At 39.3% G+C, this 22,411-nt stretch overlaps 2 protein-coding genes across 6 annotated transcripts in view; one reads left to right on the top strand and one right to left on the bottom strand.

Annotated features, from left to right (window-relative positions):
- The window catches only part of LOC112567038 (methylosome protein 50-like), a 29,561-nt gene extending 25,126 nt beyond the window's left edge, over window positions 1–4,435 (top strand). For all 3 annotated transcript variants that reach the window (XM_025243502.1, XM_025243500.1, XM_025243501.1), the window contains exons 8-9: window positions 2,224–2,301; window positions 4,187–4,435. In XM_025243502.1, coding sequence (XP_025099287.1) covers window positions 2,224–2,279 — 56 coding nt within the window. In that variant the 3' untranslated portion in view covers window positions 2,280–2,301; window positions 4,187–4,435. The remainder of the gene's footprint in view (window positions 1–2,223; window positions 2,302–4,186) is intronic.
- Window positions 4,436–5,060: 625 nt separating this feature from the next.
- Window positions 5,061–22,411, bottom strand: part of LOC112567036 (staphylococcal nuclease domain-containing protein 1-like) — an 87,869-nt gene continuing 70,518 nt past the window's right edge. For 2 of the 3 annotated variants that reach the window (XM_025243498.1, XM_025243499.1), the window contains exons 16-21: window positions 19,803–19,938; window positions 17,883–18,009; window positions 13,947–14,013; window positions 12,274–12,381; window positions 10,202–10,456; window positions 5,061–5,816 (exon numbers count right to left, since the gene is read on the bottom strand). In XM_025243498.1, the coding sequence (XP_025099283.1) occupies window positions 5,751–5,816; window positions 10,202–10,456; window positions 12,274–12,381; window positions 13,947–14,013; window positions 17,883–18,009; window positions 19,803–19,938 (759 nt within the window). In that variant the 3' untranslated portion in view covers window positions 5,061–5,750. The remainder of the gene's footprint in view (window positions 5,817–10,201; window positions 10,457–12,273; window positions 12,382–13,946; window positions 14,014–17,882; window positions 18,010–19,802; window positions 19,939–22,411) is intronic. The other variant, XM_025243497.1, reaches the window with a different exon arrangement.

The raw sequence follows: 22,411 nt of genomic DNA, 5'->3' as shown, positions 1-22,411 counted from the left end.
ACAGACTGGCAGTTTGGATAATATCCTTAACATAGTTAAATAAAGAATAACACCTAGTAAAGTTTGTAGAATTCAGTGTTTACAAACCACATCACTGTTAGTGCCCTAAAGAGTTAGACAGTTGATACTTTTTCCAGAAATGTTTGGCAGAAAATGGGGGCATAAACATCAGTAAACATTCTATTATCCAAAAAAGACAATTAGAATTAGGCTTCAACAGTATTTGCCTCAGTATAAATGTAGTACTGTGGGTAAAGTGTAGCGCTTAGCTGAGATGCTGTGGTAGTGTAATTAATAATTTATCAAACTAGCATACTCAAATAAGAGAATAGACACCCAAGAGGTAATCTGTAAAATTTCTTAAACTTACAACATGGATTATAATAGACAAGTATCATAGACACAAAAGAACAATTATTTGATTGTTAAGATAAGAGAATACTTTATTTATCCCAGAGGGCAATTCAATTGCAGCTCAATTAAAATTCGTACACAACAAAACAGGCTTCTACATTCGTGACACATACAGGACATGGCGGAGAATTCCGATGGAAATCAAAGACAATCTCTTTCGTCTTACTCACATTAAGCTCTAAATAGTTGTCATCGCACCATACAATGAATTCTTCCAAAGCTACACCGTGGGTATGCACTGGCCCGCTAAGGAGAGACAGCAGTGCAGTATCATCAGAGAATTTGACAAGATATTGACCCTCATGGCGACTGCGACAACTGTTGGTGTACAGAATAAAAGGAAGCAGAGATAGAACACAGCCCTGAGGTGAGCCGGCGCACGTCGTGATTAAGTTGGAGAAAGTGCCATTGACAAGAACTCGAGCTGCCTGTCAACCAAAAAAGTGAACGATCCATGACACCAGCTGATGATCAAGGGAAAACTCATCTAGGAGTTGTCTACCTAGGATATGTGGCTGAATAGTGTTGAAGGCCAACGAGAAATCAGCAAACAACAGTCGAGCATGGGCTTGAGGATTCTTCAGGTGTTTAAGTAAAGCGTGGAGGATGAACAGTTTAGCATCATCAATACTTCATTTGGACTGGTATGCAAATTGCAAGGGATCAAGACAATTGTTAGTGGCTTAAGAATCAATGCCTTGATGATTGTCTCAAATACTTTCATGACCAACGATGTTGAGACCACTGGTCGAAAGTCATTGAGATGCCGAGCTAAAACTTTCTTTGGAACTGGGACAATGGTAGACAAATTTCCAAGCAGCTGGGGTGGAGAGTGAATCCATAGAGCCCCGAAAAAGATGTTGAAAAATGCCTCCAAGTTGGTGCGTGCAGAAACGTAGTGTTCTGCCACAAATACCATCCGGACCTTAGGTCTTGCGAATATTTACTCGCCGAAACAGCTCCACAACTTGTTCACGACAAATCTCAACCTTCTGTACAGGGTGAAGAGAACTAAGCACATCTTTAATTTGCACTGAGAAGTCATAAGTCTTGAAACGAGCAAAGGAAGCATTAAGAGCATTAGGCAGGGCCGTACTCTCAACGCCTGAGATCGAGATTTTGGCTTTCGACTGCTTACTCCGATCGTCAATATTGGCCATGTTCTTGAATCCCTGCCAAGCTACTCGAATGTTACCTGCAGCAAACTGAGACTCTATTTTTGACTTATGTTTCACCTTGGCCCGACGGATAGCATTACGGACCTCTCTATTGACCCTTTTTTTGTCATGGGCAGAACCCGTGAAGAAGACATGTTTCTTTTTATTAAGCACTGCTTTCAGGCTCTTGGTCACCCAAGGTTTATTATTAGGATAAACCACAAACTGTTTCGATGGAATGGTGCAATCTACACAAAAGGAGATATATGAAGAGATGGTGTTTACTAAGTCGTCCCGATTAGGACATAATTCTAAAAAGACATCCCAGTTAGTACATTCAAAACAGCCTTGTAAGGTTGCAACACTGTCCGCAGTCCAGCATTTAAAACTGTTGAAAACTGGGAGGATTAAAAGTAAACATGGAAAGATTGTTTACATATGTATAGTATTTTTTATAATTTTTCATTCAGTCGAGCATACTTTGACAGTGTGGGTATTTTGTTCTGAAGGACATACTATTTAGCCAGCTTGCGATTTCAATACCATTTCAGAACAGCTGAGATAAATTACAGGAGGAGATAATATCATATATTGCAATTTTATATCAGCATTTTTGCAATCAAAATAATGAGAAATTTGTTTCTTTTTTAAGACCAGATTTGTTGGCATCTGGAAGTGAAGACTGCAGAACAGTTGTTGTGTCTTTAAATTCCTTCGGCACACAAAATTTGTGAGTATCAGTCTCAATCTGCTTGTATTTTTTTTTTCTGGTACTCCTTACTAATAGTATATCATCCAAATGACAAATGCACTGTTCACAGGGATCATTTTGAGAAAGTATAGATATTATGCATTGTGCTATTTATCATACTTCTAGTTTTTGATGTAGATCTGTCCCTTTAGCAGAAAGCACTTCTGGTAGGCAAGCAGGAAACAACTTATAAATTTTTTTTCTATAGTATAAATATATGGTATAGCAGCACTACGGATTTCCACCGAAGTTCATCGCCATCATCCAGCAGCTGTATGAAAACTCAACATGCCAGGTGATCCACAAGCTGATCGACCCTTTCGCAGTGAAAACTGGAGTGAGGCAAGGTTGTATGCTCTTGTCAACAATCTTTCTGATCTTCATAGACTGGATCATGAGAAGTAGATCTTCGCCATGAAGATGAATAAATAAAGCCAGGCTTGCATTTCACAAACTGCAATCTATCTGGAACTCCAAGGCATTATCTCTACACACCAAGATCCGCATCTTCAGTGCAAAGTCAGTCCTTCTATATGGATCTGAGACATCTATCTACCTAATCCTCTTTGAGCATCAGGTTGCACATAAGGCCTCAACCAGAGTCTGCCACCGATGCCGATCGGCTGAAACCCGCTCTAGGTGACCTCATGTCCAGCCCATTCCTTTCATCTCCCTTTCCACTGTTCTTCTCCAAGTTTCCTTTGGGCGGCCTCGTTTTCTTCGGCCGTCTGGAGTCCATCATAGGGCGACTCTGGAGAGGTCTGCTGTCTGCTGGCGGAGCACATGTCCAATCCATCGCCAATGCCTTTGTTGAACCTTGTGGTGATGGAGTCGGTTTCAGTTCTTCGTTGGTGTGGTACTTTGGCCAAAAGATGTTAAGTATGCGCCTGAGGCATCTGTTTTGGAAGACGTCAAGCCTGTTACTGATGGTCATCTTCCATGATTCTGATCCGTAAAGGAGGGTGCTGATCACATTTGACTTGAAGATTCTCAGCTTGATCTTCTGACTGATGTTTTATGCCTTCTATGTGCTCCTGAGTGAGGTTAAGGCCTGGCTGGCATTCCCCAGTCGGGCTCGAATCTCCACCTCCGCATCCCCGGTGTTTGACATTGTGGACCCAGGATCTGAGACATGGCGTGTGACAAACACCATCACCAATAAGATTCAGAGATTCGTCAATAGATGTCTGCCCTACATCCTTAACATCAGATGGTCCGAGATCTTCAATAAAAACTTGTGGGAGAGAACCAACCAAAATCCTGCCAGCCAAGACATCAAGAAGTGGAAGTGGGGCTGGATCGGTCACACCCTGTGAAAGCCAGCTGAGAATTTAATGAGACAAGTGCTGGGCTGAAACCCACAAGGGCGACATAGGGTTGGGAGACCCAGAAAGACATGGAGAGATTGATCCACAGCACGGCAGAGGTAGCTGGCATGACATGGTCCCAACTAGAAAAAGGATGTGTGAATTATATCAAATTTGATTTTCATTTATAGGCATATGAAAGCTTTTCACTTGAAGTTTTGCATTACTTTAAAGCATCTTTTTTACCTATAAAGTAGATTGAATGTTAAAAAATGTGGTAATGTTTTATTGGGGTTAGCTTGAAATAGAGAAAAAGTAAGTTTTTTTTAAAGACAGTTCTCTGTGTTGTCAGTTAACAGAGTGTCTGATTGCAAAAAATCAAAAACTGCAGTTAGTAAACCATTTTACTTCAGAGCTTTTGCAAAAACCTTTATCAGCAAATACATGTATATCAGTGATGTATCTTATGTTGCCAGTTGATGTTAACATAAACACATATCTTTACTAACTAAAACTTTGCCTTTGTCTCATACTTATCCTTTACTCTTTTTCTCTAGGTATATCAACGATGCCCATTCAGACTTTGTGAAAAATATTACATGGAATGACAGAGAAATGCTCATGTCTTGTGGCTGGGATGGGAACGTGATTTGGCACACTCCAAGAGATTAATTTGCTTGGGATCAGTCAGCTTACAATGGAGAATTAATTTTGGACAAAATGTGTTTTCCAGTTTTGGTAAAATGTTAACATTTTGAGTTTTAAGATGGCAGATAATCATAAGAATAAATATATTGCTTTCATTGTGTGGTGGTTCTTGTCCTTGGTGAACATTCAGTATTTCAGCATGTTAGTTGTTGCAAGTGTGCAAAAACCTTTGCTCTTTGCACAGACAGAACTGAAAATAAACTACAGCACGACAGAAAAAGTACTTCAATTTCAGATGAAGTTGGAAGTCTGAAGATAAATATTGATTCCCCTGGCTTTCATCAACATCTTAGGCAGGACTGTGGGTGGAAAGGCACTGGCACTGAGTCCCTTTCAAGTCAAGACATCCCCTACCCATACAAATGGGTTGGGAGCTCTTCACACAAAGTTCAGGAGTTCCAGCAAGTTTCAGAGAACATTCAGTACAAGATCTGAAAGTCTTAGAATCTCCTATGAATTTGGCAAACCTGTGACATGGTGCTTTGCTTTTAATAACAAACATGTTTCCAAACTAGCACGTGCACTTCAAGAGAAGGAGGTCGCCAAGCTGATGTAGGAGTTAGACAAAATGACACACTTGGCATGTCAAACAAGCAGTTTCTGATTTTATTTCCCAGTTTTTAATAGTCTTTCTTGATTTGCTTAATCAGCATTTGTCTTTTTTTTTTTTTTTTTTGCAATGACTTGGCATAATGAGGACCAACACAAAAACAAAGGTAGAAGTCAGATTTTGACCAAAAAATGTTTTAATTGACTTATATTAAGTAGGAAGATTATAAGAGGTGAAAGATGGTAAACATGTTAGATATTTCTGGGGTTTTTTTTTTTCATAACTATCTCCCTGCTCTCCCAAAAATAACAAACCTTCAATATACTCATTTTTGTGCCTACTAATGAACTTCACATATTAACACATGATTAATAAATTATACACAATATTAAAATTTTCCTCAATAAATCAATGAAGATGATTAAACTTTAAATTTATTACAATTGGTTGCATCTTCACACCAATAAGACTACTGCACATTTGGCTGCACAAGAAAACACTTGCTCATACCCTCCTTTTCTTAAATATTCTCATCCAAGTAAAAATCTGCCACACCACCACCATTTAACTACAATGTGTGAAAGGCAAAAATTTAATTCACTTCTAGCTTATTCACTTCTATACAGCTTCCTATAACTAAAAGAACCACAATAAGGGTATCACACCTTCCCAATAAAATTAAAACATTTGAATATACTAAGTGTAACAGTACAGGATTAAAAGTATTATACAGTACATATATAGAAAATCAGGAAAATACCCACCCCTTCATTAAGACAAAGCTTACCACAAAGGTAATTAAAACAGTTATTATAAATTCTACTCTTCACTTGTGTTTGCAGTGCATGATGAGACTAGAGAAATTAGCGGGAGTATCCAAATTCTTTTGCATCATCCTCTGTGAAGTCTCCATAGCGCCAAATGTTCAACTGAAACCCAATAAATGTGTAAAAAAAATAATTTAAATGCTAAAAATATGTGGTTTGCTAGGAATGAAAAGGAGTGACAGTAGTATAACAAAAATAACGTCAAGGAATTTTATGAAAGAGAAGAAACAAACAAACAAATAAAAAGCTGTCTATATGGCTGTTTGTGATTAACGCCATGCCGGCAACCAAGGCTATATCATGGCAACAAATACTTTTCTTACCTTAAAAAGTTTAGGGACAATCCGCCACCCCCCACTATTTAAAACCAACGCAAAAAGTAAACAATAAATACAAGAGTGGGCAAAGTTTAAAAAGAAGTTGTGAAGCCCAAAAAGGCCACCAAACAACCAAAAGACACAGTCATCAAGACATAAAATTCCTTAAATCTGATAGTCCTATCCTCCTTAAAGATGTAAAGACTGCAGCCAATGGGATGGACCTCAACAAATAAAACAAAGAATTTTCTGTAAAACACTGCCGGCAGATGCTCTGCAGCTCAGGACAAACAATCATGACATGTCCAGCAACTCAACTGCTCAGAATGTCCAAGGCTTTCTGACAAGAAAGGCATTGAGATTTGATATGAGACAGAAAAGACAGTTTATGGTCAAAGATGACCCCAAGGAATTTTACTTCCTGGACCACTTTCAGTACCATGCCATTGACAGAAAAAGATGAGTTTGGAACACCTCTCAGTTTGCAAAAGTGGATCCATACTGACTTCGAAGGAGAAAATTTGAAGCCATTTTCTGTCACCCACCTTTGTACAGCGTTTACGCACAGTTGTTGCCAGCATGGTAGGTATTCAAGGCATGGTAGGGATTGGCCTCGAATGCAGATAGCAAAGTCAAAGTCGAGGCCTCCAAACCTGGACAGACAGATTTCAAGATTTCATCTATTTTGATGCTGAAAAGAGTTGGAGAAAGAATGCTGCCCTGAGGGAAGCCCATTTTCCGTTCCTGGGGATCAGACAGGATAGACCCCAGTCTGACTTGAAAATTCTTGATGAAGAGTGGCATACAACCCCAGAAGCCAAGGGTGTGAACGTCAAACAGAATATCTAGCTTCCAGGTAGTGTCGTATGCCTTCTCCAAATCAAAAAACACCCCTAACACATGTTCTTTGCCGACAAACGCATCCCTGACAAAAGTTTCAAAATGGACCAAGTGGTCCAGGGTGCTGTGGCATTTTCTGAAGCCACACTGCAGGTTGGAGAGGAGACCTTCACAGTTTGCACAGCTGTGTCAAATATTAAGGTGCCTTTGGCCAGAACCTAATTTGTAACACTAGCCTGGAACTTTTCCCACTAATTTACATAGGTGGGAGCCAGAAATTTTCCTGGGACTGAAGATTTTTCAAGAGCCATGTAGTACTAGAGCATATGCATATAACATTTTATGACACATGGTTGCATACGCGTTTCATGTTTTTCACATACATAACACACATAAGTCATACAATGTCTTTAGTAGTTAATAATGACAAATGTCCAACTTTATTAACCCTAATGGGCAATTATAACTTGGGAAGTGTGTTCTGTTACAAAAGTTTAAAAAAAACTGCTAGTTACAATATTAGGCGAGTGGTGCATTATAAGAACGTGCATTCTTATATATAAAACATTCTTAAGGTACACCTATATCACACACCCATGCACACATACAACTGACAATTAATCTATAATCTATGGTTGAGCATGTGGACTGCAGAGGTTGCAAACCATTTCAAGTCCCTATTGCTTTTGCATATAGGCATAGTATGTTTGCCTGCCTGAACTCAATATAACAAATTCTCCTGCTAGGACATGTTTTGGTATGGACAAAATGCTGTAAACTTTTGTGACAATTTGCTGATCATAAAAAGGAATCCAAATTTCTGTGCTTAACACCAATTACCTTAGAAAAATATGGACAGTATGGTTCAAACTGTTCATATCATGGACAGAAAACTGTAAAACCAGCATATGAAGGGAAAAAGTGAAAGACTTTCAATGAATGACTGATAAAAACAGCTCAATGTTGCTGTGCTGACTGAAAAACTATTCAGCTATTGAAGGTACACATGCTGATCATGTTTACATCCCATTTTAGCCTGCAATCAAAAACAGAGCCTAAGTACCTGAAGGAGTTAACTGTCTCAACAGGTACACAATAAAACAAAATTTTATTTTCCTAAAGTCTATGCCTATCTCTTCTGTCTTATCTACATTTAATTTTGATAAGGCAAATAAAAACAAGTAAAAACTCCAATACCCACCAAAACCTAACACTTCTTATTTTTTTAAAAATCCAGTGATTGATGTTTGCACTGGTCTCCCTGACATTCTGGGAGCAGACTTTTCATGGGTATTTGTCAAAATGTCAATTTGTCCAGTTACTATGTTGGCAGGCTGTGTGGTTTCTGTTGGTCTCTTAGCTGTCTGTGTTGATGGCTCAGTTGCTGGATGAGGTAACTGCTGCTTCTTAGTCGGCTGGAAGCTGATGCAGTCCTCCAACTTCCTTTTTTGGACAGCATTCTGGCAAACAGTGTCCTGTGTTGTTTTTTTTTAGCCAGATGAGCCTCTCTTTCCAAATGCACTGTATATGATGCATGTGCAGAAATCACATTTTTTATCATTTGGTCACTGGGGACCATCTGTATGGCTCTCAGTCCTCTGGCCCTTAAATCATACATGTCAAATCCAATGGCTTCAACATTTTTAGGTGTAAGGTTGGTTCTGTCTTTTTCAACAATGTCATCCATAATATTAAAGGTTCCCGCTGCCCGGCATTTTATTCGCTTCCAGTAATCGTTTTCTTTGAGAACGGATCAGTGACTAAACTTATGTCGGGGACGATGCGAACATCGCCAGTGAAAAGACAGATAAAGGTGGAAACACTGAAAGGACTTTTAATTGTGAAGTGCAACTTTGACAGCGAAAATTCACGAAATCCTTGTGAAAAACTGTATAACACAATCTTGCAATGACTGAAACTTTACAAGGAGATTCACGGTCTATGAAGTACGGTTTGGGAGCAACAGCCCCGCAAGATGACGAAGGTGCCGGACCATTATTGGCACGATAATTTATACAGCGCCTCACCTGCACGTCAGCAAAGTTGGCTGAGCGGGAGATAAGGTAGGAATATTTTAAGTTTTAAATACCGGTTTTCTATTTTAAATGGAATACTGTAGTGGCATGGACAGATCTGCCGTTGAAAGCATCACTACTCGGTAAAGTCAGAGGAAAGTCCCCCCCCCCCCTTATTTATCGGCGTTCTTTGTCGGTGACGACACCGTCATCGGCACGCGTCTCGCTTTCGCTCCCGAAACGTCTGACCACCTTACCCGAGGTCATCTTTCTGACTTATTGCTAGCTGTGTTAAACATGTTGTGACAAAAATTGACGTTCAGAAAACACTTCTAAGTTCTAATTAGGCAAATTATTGAACCCATGTCTTCACGTTAAGCCCGACAATAGTAACAAGCAGTTTATTAAGCTATCGTCACCATATTATTTCGCTGTAAGAAAAAGCCGGTACTGTCACAGACGGTGGGAAAGGTTACCAACAATTAAACACTAAATTCGTGCGTTATTTCGCGAAATTAATCCAACCTAACTAACTGTATATAAATCAGTGCTTCCGGCATCATATCAATAGGGATGTTGATACACGTACTCCATTACCCCGGGCCCCGCGTATTCCTAACGCCGCCTCTACCTATTAGCACTAGCGTATGGTATCGTTCACGATACGAGAAATTTTCGCTTTTTTATTCATAGTCCCTGGTCCTTCGTAATCAGTGAAAATTTTGAATTTTACTTTCCGTCCCAGTTCCGTCCTGAGATTTTTTCTCAGGACGGAAATCCGTCCCCCGGACGGAGAACTCCCATCCCTGAATTTATGATTTTCTGCCAAATTTATTAAATTTCTTCCAAATCTTCAATTTTTTTTCCAAATAGATCTTTCACCAGAAATTTAATTCTGCCAAAACCAGATTCAACAATATTCAGAAAAATTAATTAAAAAAAAAAAAACTACTTTGGACTCCAGTTTGTATCCTTGCTCTGGAGTCTTGATAAGTGAGACAGTAGTGGTACATTCCATGCAAGAGCAATACCCATTGGACATAAGTGAACTGGGAGCAGGACAAGCAAAGATTTTTCATGTTTGAAAATGCCTGTCACTAAGCCATATTTCAGTTTCTGAAACCTATGCCTCATTTTGAAGCTTTTACAAATTTTAAATACTTGCTCACAAGAATCTAAGATATATTAAATTACTAAATTAAAGCTTTGTTTAAAAATGTTTTTTAAAACACCAACACATTTGGTGCAGTGAATAATCGGTATAGCGAAAACAATTCCTAAGCGCATAAAATATGAAAGAGAAAAGTATACAAACCCGCTCTTTTTTTGCCTTTTCCTGTGCTCTCTGATAGTCAGCCATAAGTTTTGCAAGACGCCTTTCTTTTCGATTGTCAACAAGGACAAATCCGTTTCCAAGTAACATCTGTCCTATATCATTCTTTCCATCCCCATCTTCAGCAACTAGTGTCACACAGTCTGCATTGATGCCCTTGTACTCCTTATTCATCAGAAGATTCCTGTTCATAATATCGTTATACAGCTGATCCACAGCTTCTTGCTTGGAATCCTCCTTTAAAAAAACAAATAATGGCAGACATGAAAGTTTAGTTACAATTTTAAATGTTTTGGAATGTTTTTATTTGATAAAACGGCAGAGTTAATCAGGTCTTTAGTAGTACATATAATTAAATGGAGTGTATCACTTTACAGTCTTAACCTGTGAAAAGGTGTGTGGAGGGGGGGGGGAGAGATGTTGGTGTTTTACGCCAAGCAAGTAACTAAGGTTGTATACCGGCAAAGCCTAGCCAGCCCTGTAAGCAGATGCCATATGCAAAGAAAGAGACGAGAGCTGATCCTAGGACAGCCAATTTTCAGTGCATTTGTGACAGGTGCTAACCATCACAAAACCTGACGTTTATAACCTATGAAGAGAATGATGGTTAAAGTATATGACATTACAGAAAGCAAGATAGAAACTGATGAAAAAAATCCTGATACTGAAACCTATCAAATGGAGTGTCTTGAGATGAAGATCTGAACCCAAAGCCTCTCTCTGCAGTGGTGACAAGTGAGTGTTTTGACACTACCAAGCAAAAAAACCAATTTCTACAATTTTAAATTTTATTTATTATTTTGCTATCTGATAGTTTAAGTTTTTTTTAAAAATGGGAATTTTATGCATACCTAAACGATGCAAATGTTGCATATCCAAAGAGTTTTTAAATAAAATCTTTGTTTTAGCAAAATTAACAAGGACCTTAACAGATAACTTTTTCATGAGCTTTCCTGCAAGGGTGCCATAAAACAAGGAATATCCTCCTTTAACATACCTCAATGTTGATTCTTCCCCACTATTAAAAGGAGTTACAAATTGGTGGCAACAGGGGTTGCTTGTTTCATATAGACCACAAAGATTAAAGGGAAGCAGCCTAGATGATTTAAAATGCTTCACCCCCCCTCCCCCCCAATTAATTGGACTTTCTCTCTAACCATACAATGCTATATGTGGGTTAGTTTTGAAAATTTGGAAAATGATTACAAATTTTTAGCTGTGTTGATTCTTGATTTCACTGAAAATATATGCAATAAAAAAAAAGTATGATTGTCCCGTAAATGCAATATAAATTTAAATATTGATCCATGTACTATTTATTATTCATAACAAAAGAATTGCCTTTTGTCTACTTTGGAACCTTCATTTTAACTTATGAATCAATAAAAAAAATAATGGGAAGTGTCAAAGCACAAAATAATACCAAAAAAATGCACCTGACACTTAGGACAATTAAAAACATCAAGGACACATAAGTATTAGATTTGAATGGTACTCAAATATGTTTTCCTCCATTTCTCAGGTAATTTGCAATTAAACTGGTAAATAACACAGCACTACAGTTGATCTGACCCTAACCCTAACATCTGGGAAACTAATCTGCTATCTAAATCTAAAAACAAACCTTTACAAGATGCTAATAAGAGAGAATCCAACTAGAAAAATATTTTCATAATGATCTTTCCTGTAGACACATCTTCATTGTTCTGCTAATATTGTGGCCTATGTTAAGAGAGCTTCTTCTGTTCATACACATTGGCAAACTCACCCATAGAAGTAAATGACACTGGTTGGTGCAGGAAAGATTTTCTGATGAGACTAGTACAGTGCTAAAAGTTTTACATGATGAGTTAAGTTTTTAAGATCATCTTTGATAAATTAAAATAAAAGACATGTACAAAACTGTTCATTGTGCTGTGTGCATGTCATACAGGTACGTCTATATATTTATATGTATGCTGGCTGGTTGGGTAAAGAAGAAAGAACCAACAGGTGAGACTGATAAAAGCAAGAGAAAGACAGGAGCCGGTAAACAGACTTCACAAGCTTCTTACGTCAGGTGGAAGTGCAATCCCAGCAAGAGCATATTCAGTAGCCTGAGATGGCATTGTCCGAAAAGCACTTGGTAATGCTGCTACATTGGTGATCAGCGTATCTTCCTTCTGGAGTTAAAAGATGACAAATAAAAATCTTCCCCACAAGAAAGATTACCTGAACACTTAGCATTTTTGGAGACATCCATAAACACTGTCAAAATAAATTAAGCTAAATGATAAGAATTCGTTGGTAAGCCTTTTGCCCTCTAAAATGTACTTTGAACAAGAAAAGACAGATCTGTTATTAATTAAATGTAATAAATTTTTCAGAAATTAACTTTCAGAATCTAAAGCAGCTTGATGATGTGATCAAACCTGGTGATTATCAAAGTGGTTTTATTCAGTCAAATGCCATAAAAGATTATTGTTTTAGGATGCACCAGCAATGTAGGCCATAACATGGTGAAAAGGTCATTTAAGATATTTATGCAAACTATGAAAACAAGGCTGCCTTATAATATATTAATACAACCAATAAATACAGAGGTAAACAAACATATATTATGTCAACGAAAAGCAATTTTTGTCCAGGCATGTTGTAGCCATCACCAAGCCCCCCTCTAAAATATTTGCTATAAACAAATTTAAAAATTCTAAATTTCATTGTACAAATTAACACTTTTCCGAAATGAAAATATACTTGCTCAAGGGATTGATTCTAACAAACAAAACGATGGGCAAGCTTCAAAAAAAAAAAAAAGTTCTGGCGATTTCTCTACAGTCCAGGACAAATGATAACAGTGCATCACAGTAAGATGTCCCTGACACCAAGGACAACTGGATACGGTTCCCTTCTTAACAAGAAGGAATGCATAAGGTAGGTGTGTCTTAGAGAGATATGGGTCTGGAAACATGCCTTGCACTTTACAATGCGTACTGTGGGAGAGAATTCGAAGGTGTTTTCAGTCATCTCATCCAGTTTTGCACATTTTAAGAAAGCTGAAGTCAAGGTATCTGCCATGTCTACAGAGTTAGTCATTACACTAAACGAGGCTTCCAAACATGGACCGTCTAAGTACGAAGAGAGAAGATGAGAGTATGCTACCCTGGGGGATGCCCATTTCCTGTTCCAGAAGATTGGATACAGACCCAACAGAGACCTGAAAGAGGCGACGGGAGAGAAAGTTTATAAGGAGTGGCATATGACCATGGAAGCCAAAGGCACAAAGGTCCATCAGAATACCTTGCTTCGTACACCTACTCTAAATTAAAAAAACACCCATAGAACATGCTCTTACAAATGCATCCCTTCAAAATGCACAAGGTGATCCAGGAGACCACGAGACAAGATTCCAGGTGAGGTGGGCATTTGACATGCATTTTAAAGTACTGCACATTAAACTAGTGAGAGTGATAGGAATGTGCATCAGAAGGATCCTTTCCAGGTTTTGGGATAAGCACATGACTGTTGTTAAGTATTGGTGAGGGGTGCTCAAGCGGTTACTTGCGGGGAGCATGTGAACACATGTGACCATACCCACGCTACACTCCTCTGCCTTTTTCAATAAACAAAAAGGAAAAACATGTACATGCAGATAAAAAAAAACCCCACAAAACCCTTATATTTGCATTTCCAAATAGGTCTGCAACGTTATTGTTTCAAGAATAAAATTTGAAACAAATGTACTCACATTCCCAAAGTCAATAAAAAGGATGTTTGCCTTGCCATTTTCTACCTTCAAAACTTTTGCTCGATACCTGCAACAGATTTTGTGGCATTCACATAAAAATTGTTATTAAGACTGAAAGAAACAAGTACAAGAAACTATATTTCAAAGACAATAAAGTTTAAATAAAAAAAAAGTTTTTGATCTTGAGGATGGTGGCTGTGGCTTAATGTTGTGTCAGCAACAAGGTCCATTTCCAGGCCTGACAAGGCATTGAGACTGCTGGATTTATGTACCACTAGGGGGGCCTGCAAGCAAATCGGAATTGACAGTGAAGAGGTTACTGATGTGTGGCCACACTGTGAACTGAGGGGATGGGGGCCCTTCCATAGCCCTGCAGCCTCTTAGTGAGAGGTGTCAAAGGTGCTTTTTCATAGTTACTTAACGACACAGTAAAACTTTCTCATCCAGTTTCTCTATCACCAAACAAACAACAACATTGGGAAGAGGATAAAAAAGAGGTTACCATGAGAAAGGAGGTAGGGCAGGAGGTAGGGAGGAAAGTTAATGCCACTGGGACTCCAACAACCGTAGCCAAAGAAGGTGACACTTTAAGAGTGATGATCAGACAACTACTGTTTACTGGCGATGTACCAACATCGCTGTGCTATAATACATCACCAGGAAAGGTCAATATCTTTCTTTCCACTCTCTCACCTTATTCTGCTCTCTACTCACCATCCGTCCCCAAAATCCATCTTGGAATCGTTCTTATCGTGTGCTAGTTGTATTCCAGGAAGCTGCCACATATGCTGCTGTATATAGTTTTGTGATGGCTGCTACATTTGTTTTTCGAATAATCTCCTGCTTATATTTTTATGTTGTTTTTAATGAGTGTCGTGTAGAGTATATTTGTTTCACAATGAAGAAAGGAGGAGGAGGGAAAGTTGATAGATGTGTTATGATGCAAATATTAACTTTGTCAAGGTTTTTATTAAACTGCTCCTTTTCTTGACAGCCACAATCCAGGCAAAGGCAGATTATGTTGGCCCTGTTTTGTTTAGAAGCCAGTGACTGTGATGACAGCAACTTCCATGCATGGGTTGGAATGCATTTTTGGTGCCCACCTGACAAGAGGGGAAGTTTGGGGGGGGGGGGGAATAGTTTCTGGAAGACTCGATGGGAACCAAATGGTCTAAATCAGGGATGCACAACCTACGGCCCGCGGGCCATATCCGGCCCGCGACGCGGTGCCATCCGGCCCGTGAAACTTCTGCCCACAGTGCAGGAAATCGGCATGTTAGTAATAAAAGAAGACCTTAAAAAAATGAAAAAAAAAAGGAAGAAGAAGTATTTATCCCCACTTAGGAGCGTTTCCCAATCTTTTTTTTTGCGATGGACGAACATTTCGATTCAGTGCTCCGACTTGGTGTCTCTACGATGAGGCCGGACATTCAGAAGTTGGTTTCGGGAAAACAACTTCAAATATCCCACTAATTACTATATAATTAATGGTAAGTACAACTTGTTTCTAATAAAAAATGGTATCTGCTCTATTTTTTTTTCCTTTTTGTATTTTTGCGGTGAAGTGGCCCGCGACACGGCTGTCCGAAAGGGATATGGCCCGCGACACGGCTGTCCGAAATGGATATGGCCCGCAGGCCGAAAAAGGTTGGGCATCACTGGTCTAAATGATCAGGGTTTGGAGGAATACGCTGACATCTTTATGAGCTATTCAGACGAGACAGCAGTCAAGTCACCGAGTGTTTAACACTTAATTTTCCCCTCCCTTTAGCTCAGAGTCCTTGGACCAAAGAAAGTTTGGACCTTAGAGATAGCTACATATATCTTTTCACACTGCACTCTCCTGCCTGTCACACGCTGTCTTTTACACTCAAATGCTAAGATATACTGCACTTTGTTTGTTTGGTAAATACAGTATTTTTTTTTTTAATTAATGTTTCTCTGATTTTCTGTTTATTGGCAAATAGCATTTGAAAAAGCAGGGACATCAGTGTCGATGAGAGTGACTAGCAAGCGTCTCACATTGACTAATGAAGTTTGTGAGAAAAGCTTGTAAATATAGCATTACAAGTCCTAAGTCTGCAGATAAAATGACAATATTGGTACTACATAACTTTCTTTATTTTACAATTCAGCCAAAATATGATATACATACATAGTTTTATGTCACTGTCACAAAACCTTCTCCTTTTGATTTACTTAAATATTAAAGTTCATAACAGCTACTGCAGGTTACTGAGTCTTCAAAACATTTGCTTTGTCTTCTAAAACTTAGCAAGTATTTTAACGGATAGTGACTGATCCCCAAAGGAACAATCCATTTCGACTGTATTATCCAACTTTTTGCAAGTTGTAAAGCCTGCAAAGCACCACTGCTGTAATGTTAAGGCAATGAATGCACCAGGTATTGTATGGACCTATATTATTAAAGCGGACAGTGTAGTGTTTGTGTAATGACTGACACTGTTCCTCATACTGCATATACAATAGCCACCTTCATCACACCTGCAATAGGGTGATAGAAATCATGATTATAGTGTCTTTAGGCTCTAGTCGTTTCTCTAATCTGTCAAGGTTTTGACATTGCTGTTGATGTAACATTCCTCACTCTGGGGATTTTTTTCTAATGGAGCAGGGTACTACAAGTCTGATCCTTTAACTTCAGTTCTCCTCATTTACTAACCACTCACATGTAAACAACTCTATGTTCATGTAGTGATGTAAATCCTAGTGCACTTGTCCTAATGTTTACAGTCTATATTACATCACTGAATGAAATGTAGATACTGACAATCAAATTGTAAACACAATATTATATACTGGGCAAATAATTTACTATTACAATTACAAGGGGTCTGGAGAGTCCTCTGACTCGGGGCCTGTGCTGGCTCTTGGTGGCCTTGGCCATTTCATGAAGGAAAAAACCCCACAAAAAACGATACCATCCAAAAGGGGCCTTGTTAAACCAATACAAATCAACAAACTGCCAAAAAAAAAAAAAATGTGAACAACAAAAACCTTTCTGGAAGATTGCTGAGACCTTGAAAAGGCTGCCAGTAATAAAAAAGCTATAGAATAATTAAATTTTTTTTAACTTTTAAGTATAATTTTATGGTTAAGAAGATAATAGCTGTTGATGAAATATGCAAAACACGATATACAAAAAATTAGCTGGAAAAAAGTGTGTTGTGGCCTAACAGACCTTCATGAAACCACAGGCTGTAAATAAAACCAAAAGCTTAAAGCCCTGCTCTCCTTAAAAAGAAGAAACAGCTGCCAATTAAACTAAAGGGCTAGCTGTTAGAACCACAACTAATGGACAATATAGATGCCAGGACAATAAAAACAACAGCAAAAGGTCACTGATACCAGGGACAAATTGCCAGGTCAAGGCACATGTGGAGCACACCATTTTTGTTCTGTATTGGAAGGGAGAACTAAATGGGACTGTATTTAATCTTAGCTATAGGTGGGGTTTGCTGTGGGGAGTTTTTTCATGTTGAAGCCACCTATTGTCCCCTTGGTTTTCACCACAGGCTTCTCTATCCCCTTATCTTCTTATGATCTTTTTGTTGATCTTGTCCTGGTTGTTTTTGCTGTTCTGCTACATCTTCCCCTTATTCTTCCACTTCTTCGCCCCTTAAAATTATTTCATCTATTGTGATTAAAGTTATTACTTGTACTGTTAATTTCGTATTTGTTGTGGTCTACATTCATCAAAGGTTTGATAGGTATGTTATGTCCCGTCTATGGCTGAGCGAGTAGGGGGTGTGTGTTCATGCCGGCTGTGAGAGCGGTTGCACGTGTGCATCTGGCGACGCTGGAAGTGATCTGTGACAATCACCAATACTTCGACTCATTTTATGCTCTACAGCAGTTACTCACCTCCATTCTTCCACATATCACAAAAAAGTAATGAATAAGTCAAATGCTTACCACTGTGAATCTCCAGAGAATTTTGATGCACACAAGTCACCACGCTTTGGTGTATATGCTCCAGGCAATGGTGGGTTTGATTCCATCTCTTTCCGCAGTTCATCCATCATTTTTTCTAACTGAGGTCCTGAGTGAAAATATTTCATCACTGTATTATGGATTAACAGCGGACTTAAATCTTTCAGGGATTTGCTACTATAATTAAAACTGTCAATATTAAAGAGTGGTGCTCTGTGCATACTAACATTTCTTTATGTTTCCGACAATGTATTCATTTCATATCTGTTTTCAAATACTTCACACAGATATCTAAAGATTTGTTTGATGGTTGTTTCAGACTTGTGTCATTTCATCACTGATACTCAAATTGAGAGAGAGAGAGGTGAAGGGGGTTAGGGGAATAGAACTGAAAAATGCACAACAAAGCCTTCCTTTTCAAAGCATTGCTTTTGATTATAATAATATAGTGAACTTATATCGCGCCATACCCAGTCCTATTGACAGGTTCATGGCGCTTCTCAGAAAAACCCAGATATACATAGATGCATGAAACTTAAAGGCGGAACTTTTTTTGGGCATTTTTTTAAATGGTTTCGGCCGTTTGAGGAGTACGCAGTGCTAACTTTACAAGGGGTCAGTTTTCCCTAATTGCTACTCTGACCCTGAGGCAGTGTGGAGATCACAGTCGGTGTTGACTACCTGAGAAATAAAACGTCTTTCTCCGCCAAGTACTTACTGTTGGTGTTAAGAAAGGTGAATGGCTTACAACTGAACATACTGTCAGGGTTAAAACCGACAATTGAATGAATTTTCCATAAAATAGAGAGAAAAGTAAAGGAGAAAAAGATGAACAGCAGAAATGACACAAACGTAAAGACAATTGAATTTTAAAACTTTATTTATATTGCTTTCTTCTATCTTTCTTTATATCTCTATATCTTTCTTTGCAATAAGGGATGACAATATTTACCATTTTCAGTTTATTGCCCAGGTGACTGACATAAAATACATCTGTGCTTGGGCGCAATGTTTGTACCTTTACAAATGGGCTACAATTCACACCTGTAACACAGAGCCCATTCATCATCTACAATACCGGCCTCACAGTCCATGTTTGTTGGTAAGCATGACAAAGTGAAGAACATTGTAGATCATGTTCATGTTGTCTTTATGTTTGTGTCATTTGCGCTGTTCATTCTTTTCTCCTTTATATATTCTAATTTTGGTTTTTGTGCAGAATACATTCACTCCTAATCATGACAGTATGTTCAGCTGTTTCGCCTCAGCTCTCGGACCCTTCAGCAAGTTGAGCAAGAAAGACATTTTATTGCGACGATACCATTCTCTTCTGTCAGACAGAAGTTCTGCCTTTAACATGCAGTATCAGTGACAAGAGAATGCCAGATGAGATTAAAGACATGTATCAAGAAGATGCTACAGCGTGCACAAATCATTTGAAAAACTGTGATCCAGGCTGTAAATGTTCCTAATGTCATAATGCAACTAGCTTTACTTAACGACAATACAATTAGGTGACTGGCAAGCAGCTGGGTCAACCCCAGCACTGAAAATGATTCTGAGTACTGAAAAAGAAATTCTTAACTACAAAATGCTCATTTTCTTGAATTGACCTGGTTGAAAACACACAATACAGTTGACTCTTTATTTTCTTGTAAAACATCTGGTTGAAGGAGTTAAATGTATTGATAGACTCAAAACCTGTTCTCACAAGGTTTGAAAGACGAATGTGACATGAAATTTAAAATTCCTTTTAAGCGTGTCTATGCACCAGCATATTATCAAGGATCCGTCATCTCTATGAGAATGCTATGTAAACATGAAGATTAACATGCAATTTAAGCAAAGAACAATGGGGAGGGGTGATTAGAGGTAGGGGAAGGCAGCAGAAAAGATACCCACCATCATCTACTTTTTGTGCAAAAAAGGTGAACTGGTTTGTAACCTCTGTAATAATTACATTGCAGTAATTGACCTGACGTTCTGATGGTTCTTCCACAACTGCCTCTTGTTTTGGCTCTTCAAAAGTGGACCATATCTGGAAAAAAAGTAAAAGGGTAAAGATCCCACAGCATAATGGTTGTGGCAGTGAAAAAAAGCAATTCATTGTACCTAGGGCCGCAGTTCTCAAATGGTGGGGGTGCGACGTGCTTACAAGGGGGGCGCAAAGGTGGTCATTTTTTAAAAGCTTCTTATACCGGTATTAGTGAAATTAGCTTACATTGTGTGGCTAAGTGGGGCGCGTGGATTAACCTTTGTTCAGCAGGGGGGCGTCACAAGTAAAAGGTTGAGAACCGCTGACCTAGGGTATGGCTTATGCAAGGGAAAGAGAAAGGCATTAGACAGAGAGGGATGTTGCTATTCCTCTGTTGAATTTCTTTTTCCCTAATAAATCAGATACCAATCACTGTTGGGTGGGCATAGGAAGTTTTCTAGCTGCTGTACCAACAGATCTTGCTTTCTAGTGAGTGAACTAGCTATAATTTAACAAAGCCTCCAAAAGCAAAATACAAATTTCAAACTATTAAAAAGAAAAACCTCGGAAAAGTCTACCCCTATTATGCTAGTGAGCCTCCATCCTACTACATGTCTACCGATAATGGAAAATAGCTGCAAACTAAGTTTGAAAAAGTGAGATTTTTGCAATAGTGTGATCATCATTGATCATTCATACCTATATACGCTGCACATACAAGCAACACATTTTGAATGCCATAAGGACTGAATGTAGGGCAAGAAGAAAGGTTTACAGTCTGATGATACAAGTGAGTGTAATTTGCCTGGGGACTGACATGCAGCCTGGTCTGCTCGAACATTGCATGAGATACAGCATGACCAGGAGCTCAAATAAAAACAATGCCTTGTTTCTCTGAATGAGTGCTGCATGAATTTTATGAATATGGACCACCAGAGGGTGGTCAAAATCATTGGAAAGGAGAGCTTGGAGGGCAGAAAGAGTCTGAAATAATCAAAAAGTTGTGCTCTGAAGAGCAGTGAACATGCTGCAAGGCTAGCAAGATGGCGTGAAGTTCTGCCGTGAAAATAGAACGGCCATCCGTCAGTCAGACTGAAGCAGCCCGTTGTGAGGACGGAACTGCTGCTGCAGCGACTGGGCCACCACTTGGGACTTTGGAGCCATCTGTAAATACAGAACAGAATCTAGGATAGTCAGAAAGGAGTTCATGAAAACGTTGGAGATAGATGGGGTCACTAGTGTCCCCTTTTCTGTAAGGTCAAAACAAATCTCTGGAACACGAAGGGTCCAAGGAGGAGCTTGTAGTAGAGGAAGAGGCTCAACCTGTAGAATATCTACTCCGGCAGCTTGTAAGCTACACAGAGTGATAATGGCTTTTGCTCCTTGGTACGAATACCAGCTTCTGCGTACAAGCTTTGTACAGGATTGGTGCAGAAGGACTTTGAGGTAGGACTCTCGAGCTGAGCCACAGATGATGGACCCATAGCCTAGTTTGGAGCGGACCACGGCACGATACAGATGAAGCAGGACCATGCGGTCTGTGCCCCAGCTGACATGACCAACTACTCTAAGGATGTCCAAGAAAGGTGTACAGATTTGATTTGAGACAGAAAAGACAGTTTATGGTTTACAGAAATAGATGGGTTTGGAAACATACCTCTCATTTTGCAAAAGTGGATGCATGCTGACTTCAAAGGAGAAAATTTGAAGCCATTTTCTGTCACCCACCTTTGTACAGGATTTACGCACAGTTGTAGCCAGCATGGTAGGTATTCAAGGCATGGTAGGGATCGGCCTCGAATGCAGATAGCAAAGTCATCTGCATACAACAAGGCCTCCAAACCTGGACATACAGATTTCTAGATTGAATCTATTTTGATGTTGAAAAGAGTTGGAGAAAGAATGCTGTCCTGACGGATGCCCATTTCCCGTTCCTGAGGGGTGGGGGGAAAAATTGGTGTTTTATGCCGTGTCAGCAGCTAAGGCTATATTACGGCAGGCAGCCAGCCCTGTAAACAGATGCCACGTGCAGAGAAAGAACAGCATGCCCGAGACGAGAAATGAACTCAGGGCAGCCAACCTTCACTGTATTGGTGACAGGCGCTAACAGCGCTAACCGTTGCGCCACCGGACCCCTCCCCGTTCCTGAGGATCAGAGAGGATAAACCCCACTCTGACTTAAAAAAGGAGATGTGAAAGAAAATTCTTGAAGAGTGGCATACAGCCCCGGAGGCCCAGGGCGTGAACGTTCAACAGAATACCTAGCTTCCAGGTAATGTCATATGCCTTCTCCAAATCAAAAAACACCCATAAAACATGTTCTTTGCCGACAAATGCATCCCTGACAAAAGTTTCAAAATGGATGAAGTGGTGCAGGATGCTGTGGCATTTTCTGAAGCCACACAGCAGGTTGGAGAGGAGACCTTGAGACTCGAGATGCCAGGTGAGCCGAGCATTCACAATGCGTTCAAGAGTTTTGCACAGACAACTAGTAAGAGCGACAGGAGTTGGAGAAAGAATGTTGCCCTGAAATAGT

This window comes from Pomacea canaliculata, linkage group LG6, assembly GCF_003073045.1.
Source record: "Pomacea canaliculata isolate SZHN2017 linkage group LG6, ASM307304v1, whole genome shotgun sequence".
NCBI lineage: Eukaryota > Metazoa > Mollusca > Gastropoda > Architaenioglossa > Ampullariidae > Pomacea > Pomacea canaliculata.
The sequence above is the reverse complement of the archived record's forward strand: the minus strand, read 5'-3'. Positions and strand labels throughout refer to the sequence as shown.